The sequence below is a fragment of the Diadema antillarum genome, unplaced genomic scaffold, assembly GCF_040938485.1.
Source record: "Diadema antillarum isolate AM-2024a unplaced genomic scaffold, OU_Dant_1.0 seq00000089_RagTag, whole genome shotgun sequence".
Classification (NCBI taxonomy): domain Eukaryota; kingdom Metazoa; phylum Echinodermata; class Echinoidea; order Diadematoida; family Diadematidae; genus Diadema; species Diadema antillarum.
Genome location: NW_027271179.1, coordinates 1,455,948 through 1,469,576, shown reverse-complemented (window position 1 = coordinate 1,469,576; position 13,629 = coordinate 1,455,948). Strand labels below are relative to the sequence as shown.

Here is a 13,629-nt window from a genome sequence, read left to right as displayed (position 1 = left end):
CATGGACATATGCGTCACAGAGCCCTCTGCTGTCGCATGCTAATTAATGAGTGATGTTGAGGACATATATCAGTATTGTAAATCATCTATTTGTGATTACTAGTACTTAAAATTCTATGAAGTTTTTGTTTTTAAGAGGAGAGTGTTTGAGCAATCAATTGTCATGATAGTGTATGTAAAGTGGATTGGTGCTGACAATTGACTCCTTCCCTTCTCTGCCATCAGGTCTTTGACACATCTGATCTCCCTGGAGGAGTTGTCAACATTCTCACTGGGGACAGTGGTCACATCACTAAGTACCTGACTGAGCACCAGGACATCCAAGCCATGTGGTACTTCGGTTCACCTGAGGGGTCAAAGTTTGTGGAATACACATCAGCAGAAAATCTGAAGAGAACGTGGGTGAACTATGGAGCTGGCCGCGACTGGGCAAACAGAGTTCAGGGCCAGGGTGAAGAATTCCTCTATCATGCTGTGGAGGTGAAGAATATCTGGATCCCAATGGGGGATATCTATGCTAATTAGGCCATGACAGGGTATCTACAAATGTGGCAAGTTTCCGCTGTGCTCCTTTACAGTGGTATCAAAATGTCAGTGTCCCATGGCAAATAAGATTTGACATGTGTACCTCTCTTATAACATAAATGATGTCATCTGAAGAGACCTGACAGGAAAACTTGCTCTTTTTCGCTCAACACGGTGAACAAGATTCATCAATACAATCAAATTATGAAACAGGTACTGCATTGATTCACCCGATTAAATAAAGGGACAGGTCCCTATAGCATTTGTGGTGTAAATTCAAAATGTAACCAAAGTTAACATGATCATGACAGGTAGAGATTTACGACATGAAGTATGTTGGAAAAATTTTGACATGGCAGTTTTGATTACTTTTGACTACAGTGATCACTTATATCTGTATCCTACACTACATTGTTTACAAATTTGAATATTAGTACACTAAGTGCCTGTATCTAATGTCTGCGATCAGTGAAGTGTAAAAAGTGTCATATTGATATTATTCCCACTCTTCATAGGAGAGTGGATCAGAGTAATGGTTGCTGGGAATGGAAGACATTTGCCAAAACTAAACAAACTACATGTAGCAGTATTCTACTCTTTCATGCTTGTTCAGGAGCTTTTCAGGCAAAGTTAATATGATCTCCATCAACATTTTCCTTGTTCTTGTGTTCTGACAATAACTGTTCAATGCTTGCGGTGAGCACAAAGTAGTATTTGTCTCGCTAACAAAATTTCCATCCCCATGACTTATGGTTTGGGGATGTCATATACCGAACCTGTTCCTTTGAACATGTAGGTATTTTGTTTAATCTATGTATGAGCACTATAATCTGCAAGAACTGAACAATTAGAATGATATACACGTACTGGTAAGTATGTATGCTTGCAAAAGCCGAAGAATAACGTGTAGCATTATGGTTCTTATCCGGTTCATTGTTATACGTGTGATGTGCTACATCGTTATGATTACTGCCTTTAAACACTTCAGAGTCATTTATTGATGCATCTAGTAAGACTATATCCTTATGAATCATGATCATGTTCCTGATGGAATTATCATCAAGCTTTGCAGTGCCAAAGAGTTGATAGTAACATACACAGGACAGAGTTGATTTATTTTTACAGTGTATCGATACCCTGAAAAGTAACTTTGTGACATGGAAGAGCACCTAAGAGGTACCCCTAATATGCTTCTGTTTGTCAATTTCCTTCATAACTTTGAATACAGAAATAAATCTTAAACTTACCGCTTATGCAGTTCATTCTCAAATTAATTACATGAACACCCTTTTCATGTATGTGTGTTTTCCTTGTGTGCATCCACTCATTACAGCTGTTACAAAATTGTCAAAGCCATGCAGTAGCAAACATGAATACAGCATGTATGCTACGTAATGTATGCCAGCGTACATATCACATCCCATCTTCAGTACCAAGGATTGCATGTATGTGACATGTGTAACAAGTCCAGTTGAGGTTTTTACCGTCCGTAAGATTTTGCGCTTTCATATGCTGTACATACAACCATGCTTTTGTGATATACAGTAATAGCATGCATGGCGTATGGACAACGTAGTGTACATGCTCGATTGAGCTTTGAATAGTAACTGTACTTGCGCCATGTTACAAAGTTTCAAAGTTGTGTATTAAATATGTAGGAAAATATTAGGAAGCCCCATAATGCACCAGCCTATCTGGTGAGTGTATGGTACGTACATGTATATTTTACATAGCTACACCTGGCCAAGTCATCGTGCATGTACATAATTTATACTACACACAAAGACCCACACAAAAATATCCAATCTGTAAGAGCCAGTGCCTGTTGACTAGTCTAAATTCAAGATGTATACACTTTTTAGTGCAGTTTGCAACATGCCTCTTTTTGTTTTTACTCATAAAGACCGTCACACTCTTATATTTTCAGAAGACATTAGAACAATGTATCCTGTAAATGGTCATGTCTTGACAGCACATAACCTGAGTGTTTCTATGACACATGTAGCATATACAATGTACATGTATGAGATTTTGATCTGACATGACTGTGAGAAATTGTATTGTATAGAATTTTTTCGTGAGATTTGCAATGGAGCTAACGAAAACCTGCTTTTAATAATGAAGATCTTGATATGGTAAGTATTTTGTTTGCATGAATGTGTATTGCTTTTAATCTCAGGGGCTGATAACGTTAATTTACTATTGCAGGAGGAAACAAAAATATTGTTGTACCACATGCAATGAACATGGCTTTTCTAGAAATTGAACGTTTGTTGCATACATGTAATCTTACATAGCTCCGTTATTCTACTTTTGTCTGGAATTTCTTGCGATTTGAGATAACGTGGGAAATTCCAGTGTACTTATCATGTGAAATGTCTCACAGTAATTGAACTTTATATTTTATACCAATTTTCTTGTGAATTGTCAGTTAAACCCTTGTAGCCTTGACATTTGTTGCAATAATTCTAAAGCACAATTTCTTTTTTCTGAAATTTTGTTAAATTTTTCTTTTCATATTTTGTGCACATTTTGAAATCTACGAGTATTGGGAGCATGCTTGTCGAGATGTGACCTATGTCATCGAAAACGGCAGTTTACAATGATTTTTGTGTGCACAATCTATAGTTAATAAAAGAAGTGTTGTCAGGTGATTTTTTTTTCTTTTCTTTCTTTAATCTCAGTAAATCCTTTTTGGTTATCATGAACTTTTCTAAATAAAAAGAAAGAATGAAAACCAAGTATAATAAACAAAGAATTAGATAATAAATTAAAAACAAAGAAATGCATGGGAATTTTAAAAAAGACACTAAAATACATGAATTTATATTGATATCGCAAGTTCTTTCTCGAAAATTCCTTTAAATACTACTAAGAATATTTAGACCAAAAAAAATATCCCATTTAAAGCTCTGTTTAAGGATTTAGAGTTAAAATCTGATGCACAAAAGTATACATGAATTAACTTTATTAGCATAATTTAAAGAAAAGGATCTTTTTTTGGGAAAAAATTAAGGATTCATTCTTGGAGATAACATAGTGGGCAAAGTATGTGCCAATTTTCGCCACGATTGCGAGATCAACATGCGAGATCTTTGGGGGGCTAAATATGTCCCCCCCCCCCCCACCCCCAATTACAATTGTACTACTAGTATACAATTTCTAAATAGCTGTGGCTCTATAGGGTTAAATTGTTTGTAGATAATCACAGTTTTTGCTACAAGCAAACACTCCTGGCCAAGATAGTGCCAACAGTGTGTGATATTCTAGGTACATTGTGTACTATGAGCTGTGTGAGTATAATCGTCGGTCTTCATGTTAAGTTATTACCTGTAATGAACACAGATAACCAGATCTTGCACACTAGGTCATCATTCACTCTGTTCAGGGTATTGCAAGTAAATTGTGCTCATGTATTTCAGCTAATGTGGTGAAAACTTGCAGAAATTTGAATATTCTGCACTAAGAGCTACAAACATTATCAATATGGAGATGAACATGTTCCATTTATTGTGACATTTTTGCTCTATGAGAACTTTGTACAGTGCAAATATAATCTTGCTTGCTTTAATTACTTTTGTGTGTTTAATAAAGTCTTCCATCATGACAACATAATTACATGACTATGATATAAGAATGTAGCTTTATGAAGACTGAATACAAATGCACTACTGTACAGTGTACAGTTTCTAGTGTACTTTGGAGTCGCAAGTAAAATCAGGAGTTGTCAGTGTACATTTACAATGTACAATGTACTGTACGAGCTGAAATTTTCGCGGTGGTTTTATTTTCGCGAATTTTGCGAATCGCCTTTGAATCGCGAAAATAACAACACACGAATAGCAAAGTTCAGTTAGACCCTCGCAACCGCGAAATTAACAACACACGAAAATGTCCAAGTAGCAATTCGCAAAAATATCTGTACACAAAAATTTCAGCTCGTACAGTATGTGGCATCAGCTTTATCACTGAATGATTTATTCCAACCATATACAGCAACAAACACATACACGTATGCCAACTTTTCTCTTCTATTCTGGTGTGCTGTTTTTTTTTTGTTTTTTTTTGCATAGACATGTAAGTTTGCACATTGTTGTCACAACCTGATACAGATTTGATCCCATCATCAGTGGAATTGGACATGTGGTTCATAATAAATACTTTTTTTTTTCAATGACTTCTTTTCTGAGCTGTTTTACATTTGTGTGTGTGTGTGTGTGTTGTTTGTTTGTTTGTTTGTTTGTTTGTTTTTTAGGGGGAGGGGGGGATGGTATTTGTGTGTGCTTTACATGTGCCTACAAGGACAATGCCGAAAAATGTACATTTCCCTGAATGTCTGGGAATGTTACATGTATTGCACTATTTGTACTGTCCACCTGGTGTGTACATGATGTGAACCTGTAATATACAATGTAGATCTGGACATTCGTTTTAAACTTGTTAGTAGGCCTACATATATACAAGGTACAATTGTACACTGTTTAGTTTCAAACCATCAATAGCTACAATGCAGGCTAACATTGATCCACCAGGAAAAGGAAAGTCTGTCTGGAGTAGAGCAGATCCAATTTACAGAGGAAGTCATGATTGACTTGCCATCTGACTTCAGCACATACTGTAATTGCTGTTGTATGCAGAATCTTGATGCTAATTGCCCATTTTCTCTTGCTTAGAAATGAAATCCTTATTGATCAAAAGAGCGTAGATCCACACGATGTTCCTGTTTTTCATACAAACAGCAAAATCAGATGAACAGAATGACACACAGTTTTCATGTCAGAATGAGGGGTGTAGTGGAGATTTGTTAACAACTTGATGGGACAGCAATGTCCTCACCTCTGCCATACCTGTGTTGTTTATATACAACTTCTTTATTTCAAATGTGATTTTGATGAACCTCTACCATTCTGCTCATCTGGTTTTACCTATTTATTAAAGCCAACATGAATATGGTGTGGAAATTGCACTTTAAGTGTTCATGCATACAAATACAAAATATTCTACAAACACACACACACACACACACACACACACACACACACACACACACACACACAATCTCGTAAGAGGCTTCTACAGGGGATATGATAGTTTGCTCAAGCTGGCCAGGCATATTACATTACATGTTTCAGAAAACATTTCTTTTTGGTGGTATGAATTGACTAACTGAAATGGAAAATGCATCAAATAATACAATAGGTATTCTAATTCAGTCTACAACAATTAAGGATGTACAGTCAACCTTGCTTAAGTCGACCTCACATAAGTCAAATAATCGGCTACATGTAAGTCGAAGGTCTTTTCAAGCCCTGTTCTCTTTATATTCCATTGAGTTTTATCCCTCATAAGTCAGATTTTCTCTAAGTTGAGGCTATTTCTTCAGCCCGAAGTTGACTGTGTGTACAAATTTTGAAATTTCCCCATTTGAATACAGTAGTGTAAGTACAGTGCACTCCCATCGTAATGAGCACAGTACATGTAATAACAAAATTTCACTTAAACCAAAAGAAAGTTCAGGGCCCAATATTATCATTGAAATATCTTTCTATACTGTATTTGTTTGGCTGTAAAGAAATTTCAATATAATAAAAGAGAACTGCCAGTACGGAAGACTTTATTAGAACAGGATTTGCCTGTACACTCTACATGCAGGCACTGAGCATGCAGAACAGGCAAGTGCATTAATACACATTGTACCCCCAATGTACCCATATGGGCCCCCTTTTTTTCATTTGTTCTAAGGGCATATACCCAGTGAGAAACTCATCATTATACCTGATTGAAGCCATTTTCGAGAACACACGTGCACACATACATGCACACACACACACACACATCTGTACCTCCTGTCTCAAACACAGCGCATTCCTGTCAATACAAACATTGCTTTTAATACTGCTGCCATTTCCTTAAATCCATATACCATGGTACGTATCTTGTGATCTGGATTGCTATCATGCCAAAACGATTATTACAGATCTTTATAATGCATTGATTTCACAGGTGCTACAAAAAGATTAGCGTATCTTTAATGAGAATCTATTATGTTTTTACCATATCAATAATCCACACTACATTAGGCAATCTGGTACGTGTAGCAGCAAAGGGACCTGCCTATACATCTTAGAATAATTATGATTTAAGTAGTCACATTGTATGTGTAATCACACACAAAATCACGTCCACATTGGCAATTTGTCAACTTTCTAATATAAATGTGGACTCCTACAAAGACTTTCATAAGTACATGTACACTGTAGTGATAAAAATAAACACCTAGACTTCTTCATCATGTCTACTTTGGCAGTGTTGACTTCTGTGAGGTTTACTGTACTTGGCCTTAAAATGAGACTTACTCTCACTACACAGTCCCTCCATAATGGTGATAGGATGTTGTACAAAGACAAAACTAACAATTTTGTGAAACAAAAACACACACTAAATGCCAAATATCATTCTCAATAATGATGCTGGTTGTTGGCACTCAGAATAATCACATACAGAGAACCACGTTAAACTTTCTTCAAAGTTTAATAAATCTGCATTTGTAAATATCACTCAATATACATTATCAGGGTGAATTGTTCTTGCGAACAAGTTCTCTAATGTAGCTCTGCTGTTCATTCAAACTGCAACTCTTGCTTTGACAAATACATGTACAGGTGTATGTAGACTAGGACTTAAATTCTTCTCTCCATTCTTACCCTGTCAACATTTTCATTTTCAGTTTGTCAGGAGCTGTGACAAACATCCTGTAAAAACATGCTAGCATCAATTGCTCACTGCAGGAGTTTTTTTCTTTCTTTTTTCCTTTAATATATCCCTTTCAAATACATCCCATTTGTATAGCTGATTATCAGTTTTTGCTGTCATGAAATGCAGCATTACATATTTGTCTGAATACACTATACTTGGTGTCGTGTGGAGTGTCACTGTCAAACTGCAACTGACCAACACAAATTCTTGGTACAAATACTTACACAGAATGAATTTGGTGCATCCCACACTTTATAAGTTATTATGCTAAGGCATGATATTCCATCACAAGGTAATCAGCTTTCTCCAACTGCAGTCAGTATCATATGTATGATTTTCGAAGAAGATTTGAGATGATTTGATGTCCCAAACCACTTGGTATCTCATACCTTTAAGACACCTTTGTTGTCATCCCTGTACATTGCACAGCATTGTACAGAGGGTTCTGAAATCTGAAGCATGGTTAGGGATTAGGTAAGCCTATTACCTGCTCTTTGCATGAAATTGCTTTTGTTACACGTTCTGTTACATGTTCTCCTTTGAGTATGCATTGTATGTATTAAATTTGTCATTTAATGCTGGAAAGGTACTTAGCATTACTTGGTAGTTTTAAAGTCTCATAACCACTGAATATTAAGGAAAACTCCAACATACATTGTATTATTACAAAACTTGTATGGGTCAACTACAGGAAAACTGCTCTAATGAAGACTCCCAGACTCCAACAGTGTTCATCCACAGAGATTTATAAATGAGGTTAACTGTATTGCTCTATCAAGTAGCTACAGAGAGCCTTGTGGGCTTACAGTCACAATAAATCAAAAGATTAATAGATCTACAAGTAGATATTCCCAAAATATGTCTGCAGTGTTGCCAACAAAAAGTATACTAAGCAGAAATCTGGAAAATGTATTCAATTCAAATGGGAACAGGCCAATGATAAACTGAATGATTCTGCTTCTGGTATTCTTCCTTGATCACAATTCACTCACACTTGGGTAGAGTGTACTTGTCAGTCAATACTACAAAACAGCAACAGCACTTGAAACATCTCCAAACCATTCCCACACTGCTTTCTAGTCCTCTTCATTAACTTGAGCTTGGGAAGCCATAGTGCTTGGGTGTGTCAGGGACATGGCTCATGTCTCCTCCCTTCTCTATGTACAAGCTGTTGTATGGATACTGCTTGGGAGCCTGTGCAAATACACATAGACAATGACAAAATTTAGAGAATGATGCACAAAACAGAGCAACTGGTTGTAACAAAAATAAAAGTTATAAACCAGAAATGTTGCTCTGGCAACTGGTATGCCTCCACTATACGCATTATTCTCCCAATAGGTTTACTACAGTACCTTTTGACAATGTGAGACAACAATTTCACATGATCGGCAAGAAATTGAAATGACATGTTCAAAAGTCTGATGGCACAATCTCAAAATGTGTTGAGAGGTTTAATTCCTTGAACTACCGTAAGTTTCATTTGGCAAGCAGAAGTGTTTCAAAGAGCAATTATTTGGGAATTTCAGCATTTTCACTTGACCTTTGATCCCATGGCCCAAATCTTTCCCTACAGAAACATTGTGTATGGCAGTGCATGTACATTGTATATTCTAAGTGTAATTAAGAATTTGCAATTTTTTTACCTTGAGTCATTTCCAAAGTATGGAGAAAAAAGTGTGGTTTTAACATGAAATAATGTAATTTTGGCAATTTAACCTGAACTTTGGCCCAATAACACAAACCTTCCAAAGAGAATCACTGTCAGGCAATTCATGTATAGTGCACATGTGTACTAAAGTTTAATGACGATTCCTTGACCCATTTCAGAGATACGGAGAAAGAAATCAATTTTAGCATTTTCACTTGACCTTTGATCTCATGGCTCAAACTTTCCCTAGAGAATCTTTATCTGGTAATGTACATGTATGCACTAATTTTCATAAAGATACTTTCAGGTATTGCAGAGATACAGGAGAAATATTGAAATTCCAGCATTTGACCTTATATGACCTTTGATCTTGTGCCCTATTAACTTGTCGGCACATGCCGACTAGTTGCTAGGCGCAGCTTTGTCCACTCATATATACACATGCCATGTTTAATTTGGATATCACGAATGGTTCTTAAGTTATGTTGCGCACATAATGGGTTAGGGATGGAAGAACGGAAGGACAGACACACGGACAGACGGACACACTTCATGTCAGACTAGAGGCATAAATATCATGTTATTGGCACTAATTCAGTGAAGAATACTTTCCCACTGAAAGTTATCATTAAAAGGTTATTACTCCACTGCAATCATTTGATGCCACAGCTACAACTTATTCTTATTATGGATTTCATGTCAACAAAGAACTCTATTTTAGACTAATGCACAGGTCTAAATGAAACTTGTGAGGTGATGACAATGTCATCTCTTCCAATTTGCATTAAATGGTCGTTACTAATGTCACTTTTTTCACGGAAACATGACTTAAGATGTAAAATTCTACATCCTTCTTATCTATGTCTCACATTGATGAAACTGTTACCGTTCTGTTTATCTGACTCTAGTCTATCTATCAAGCCAAATTAAACATGGTGTAGAATTGCACTGAAGACAAATGTTAACCTCCGTGTCAAATCTGGCTCCATATGGATGCATTCCAATAAGTCCAGTGAATAATTAAAGACTGCTCTGGGATGTCACATCTGAGAGAAAAAGGATGTTTCCAACCATCATCTATTTCTGAGCTTCCTCAACAAAGAATGTCACTTACCACTGGTAGGAAATACTTGTACTTCTGCCCAAGGATACCAAGGGTTCCTAGTGTTCCCAAAATTCCAGCAAGGATTAAGCACTGTTTCCACCTAAACACAAGGAAATCATAAGGAGGAATTTCATAGCAAAGTGCAAAAAATGGCGAATCTACAAAACATCAAAATGTTGATCGTCAGAAGTCTGAATCAGAAGTGGAAATTAATGCAAAATTTCACTGGAAAGCTGGCAGAAAAAAGATGAAAAATCAGGCAACTCCTATCTGATGTAAGCACTTTAAAGTACAAATGTGTAACAAACATGATGATAATTTCTTCAAATTTAACACCCACACATGAAAAAGTGACACATCAAAGCTTGTGTAGATCTCAACTTGGCTTGACATGACTTGATCCTTTTTTTTCTTTTTCTTTTTTGCCGCGGTGTCCAAGGTTCTGGGGTAGGCAGCAGGCGGTCATTGGCCCAAATTCACGAAGGTGGTACAATTGAAACCATGGTTTAAACCATGGACAATTTGTATGGAGCGCCCAGTGTCGCATGGCCTATTTAGTTTAATACAAAATCAGTCATTTTGTCAACAACATGACCACTTCGTTAACAAAATAAACATTTTGTCAACAAAATGGTCATGTTGTCGACGTAATGACTGATTTCGTAACGAAATAGGCCAACATAGGATAACATTTTGTCAACAAAATGATCATTTCGTTAATAAAATAAACATTTCATCAACGAAATGGTCATTTCGTCAATGAAATGACTGATTTCGTAACGAAATAGGCCATGCAACACTTGGCGCTCCATACAAATTTTCCATGGTTAAAACCACGGTTTCAATTGTACCACCTTCGTGAATTCGGGCCACAGTGTCTAACACCTGCCCTGCCCTCCATGCACCCCTGTCCAGCGGGTCAATGCAGGTCAGACCACACATCCTAATATCGGCCCTGACACATTAAGACCAGGTCTTTCATTGGTCTCCCACGTCCTCTGGAGCTGGTAATCAGTATAGTCAAGATGGTGTTAATACACAAAGTGGCATGTTCTACATACCCATTCCATCCGAGTTGCATGGCATGTAGACCATTTATGACCAACAAAAATCAATCACATCTGCTCCAATGCACAAAAATTCAGTTACGGAAAAGGTACTCACATTGGGTATTTCCTCTCCTTGTAGATATTGGGACGTTGCCGCATAAAGAGATCTTGCTCTATGTGGAGCTAGTGAGAAAGTGAAAATATATCTGATTATATGTTACTCACTGTTAGAATTTGGAGTAAAATTATAAATATGAGAAAACACATTGGGGGGGGGGGGTAAATATACATCACACTTATAGAAATGTATCAAAGTTCGCAACAGCACATGTAACTTGTGTAAGTGTAAAAAATTAAATGACTGGCTCAGGCAAGTTCATTACAAGAAGAAAACGTCAACTGCACTTTGTGACACTTACAATTTGCTACTTGAAGGCCTACATTACTGGGGAAGCTGCTACATACCACTTCTCCGAAATTTCTCCTCTCCTCAGGAAAATCCCAGTCCCCATGTGGATCTCTATCTTCTGAATGTTGTTTGGGAAGCTTGGGGTAGTCGCCCCATCCCCAGCCGTCATCAGCATAGGGTTCGTAATCTTCTACCCTCATTCCATACTTTTTGGCAGCTGCAGCACGCTCTTCTGGTGTCTTTGGCACAGGCCCTGGTAAGCTCACATCCCCTATTTATGACATGTATATAAATATATCATTCTAACATTAACCACAACAGTGTACAACAATTGTAAAAATATACAAAGTGCAACCATGAAACCTTCAAATGTGTAATTGCATACTTATCAATCATATTTCAATATGTAAATCCCAACTACCTTGAACTGATTATGTAATGAGTAGTTGTTTAGATTTCCACCCGGTACACACTTGTATGTGTATCCAGCTACAAAATTTTGCTCCAGGTGGTATTTAAAGCCAAAACATAGTTCTGGTACGCCTGCAAATGTTGTCAAATTTCGCTCCCAAATGTGAATGTATGCCTAGGAAATGTGCGGAATAACACTGTAATAACCAGATATTCGATGGGTAACGCCGAAAATGCGAAATATTAACCAAAAAGGTTCAGTCTCAGAACATACCCGAACGGGGTCAGGCTAAACTCGGACTCGGGGATAACTCGGCCTCACTTTGACGGCGGGCTGAGTTGTATTGGTTGTCCCTCTGGATTGTAGTGTTGTACTATGGGAGCGGCCTGTATAAACTACATTGTAGCGCTTCGCGTTCTGGCTACTCACAGTATTACATGGTCCGAGTTGTTACAACGTGCGCATCAAAAACCTCTTTGACGCGCATGCAAAATTAGTGTGCGCCTATCAAGCACCTCTAAAAACAATCAAAGACGCCTGATAAACAACAACAAAAACTTCAAAGACCGCGCATCTCAGCAACTGAGGTGATGTGCGTATAGGCTTGAGGACCGCGCGCTGTCCATTTGTTTTGTACCGGATTAGCACGCACTTTCCTGTCTGTTCAGTTAGGCCTCGTTTGGTATCTTACAGTATACGAATAATGACTGCTGTGAGGGGCACAGTTAAAATTATGGTTTTCACATCATCGAGGGCCTACATAATTTTAACTGTGCCCCGAATATCAAGCTGTCATTATTTGTTTTATAGACTGAAAATATAGATTCCGAAATATAGATACCAAAAGTATAGATTCTAGTCTCTTTTACAGCACTCGTAATCAACGCTGATCGACAGCGCGGCGGTCGTATCATTGGTGCGTACATGTACATATAGTGATCATCTATGTGTACGGGGCTGCGACTGTCTCCAAACGTATTTACAGGGCACAGTGATTGCTAGTCTCTTTTACAGCACGCTGATCGAATGCGCGGCGGTCGTATCATTGGTGCGTACGTATAAGCGATCTATGTGTACGGGGTCGTGACTGTCTCCAAACCAATTTACAGGGCAGAGTTGATTTACTGTGCCCCGGCCCCGGGCACAGTAAATCAACAAGGCAAGTGCCAAATTGTGTCTCGCCCATTTGCGTACAAGAAATTAATATTTTTCTAACTCCCAGAAGTTCATTGACCCACCTATGACCTTTGACCTTGTGGTGACGTTCAACTCCCCAAGGGACATTTACCATCCAAGTTTGGTCACAAACGGACAAAGGGATCAAAAGTTATGAGCCATAATCGAAACGCGCCATAAAAACTTAATGGGCCCTAAAAATTTTTTGACCCCTTTCTGTGACCTTTGACCTTGTGATGACCTTTAATTCCCCAAGGGACATCTACCGTCCAAGTTTGGTCACAAACGGACAAAGGGATCAAAAGTTATGAGCCACAATCGAAACGCGCCCTAAAAGTTCGTTGACCCCTGCCTGTGACCTTTGACCTTGTGGTAACCTTCACCTTCCCAAGGGACATCTACCATCTAAGTTTGGTCACAAACGGACAAAGGGATCAAAAGTTATGATCCACAATCAAAATGCGCCATAAAAACTTAACATTGGGCCCTAAAAGTTTGTTGACCCCTGCCACTGTGACCTTTGACCTTGTGGTAACCTTCAACTTC

General features: G+C 37.9%; 2 protein-coding genes across 2 annotated transcripts in view; one reads left to right on the top strand and one right to left on the bottom strand.

The window, feature by feature from the left end:
• The window catches only part of LOC139726550 (aldehyde dehydrogenase family 16 member A1-like), a 43,707-nt gene extending 42,094 nt beyond the window's left edge, over positions 1-1,613 (top strand). Inside the window, exon 13 of the mRNA XM_071637541.1 lies at positions 226-1,613. Within this exon, the coding sequence (XP_071493642.1) occupies positions 226-525 (300 nt within the window). The 3' untranslated portion in view covers positions 526-1,613. The remainder of the gene's footprint in view (positions 1-225) is intronic.
• A 5,950-nt stretch (positions 1,614-7,563) lies between these two features.
• Positions 7,564-11,288, bottom strand: LOC139726539 (NADH dehydrogenase [ubiquinone] 1 beta subcomplex subunit 8, mitochondrial-like). Its single transcript, XM_071637523.1, has 3 exons — positions 11,202-11,288; positions 10,047-10,137; positions 7,564-8,475 (listed from the first exon to the last, which is right to left on the bottom strand). Exons 1-3 carry the CDS (start codon positions 11,243-11,245, stop codon positions 8,371-8,373), a joined length of 240 nt encoding a protein of 79 aa, XP_071493624.1. The 5' UTR covers positions 11,246-11,288; the 3' UTR covers positions 7,564-8,370.
• Positions 11,289-13,629: the final 2,341 nt, after the last annotated feature.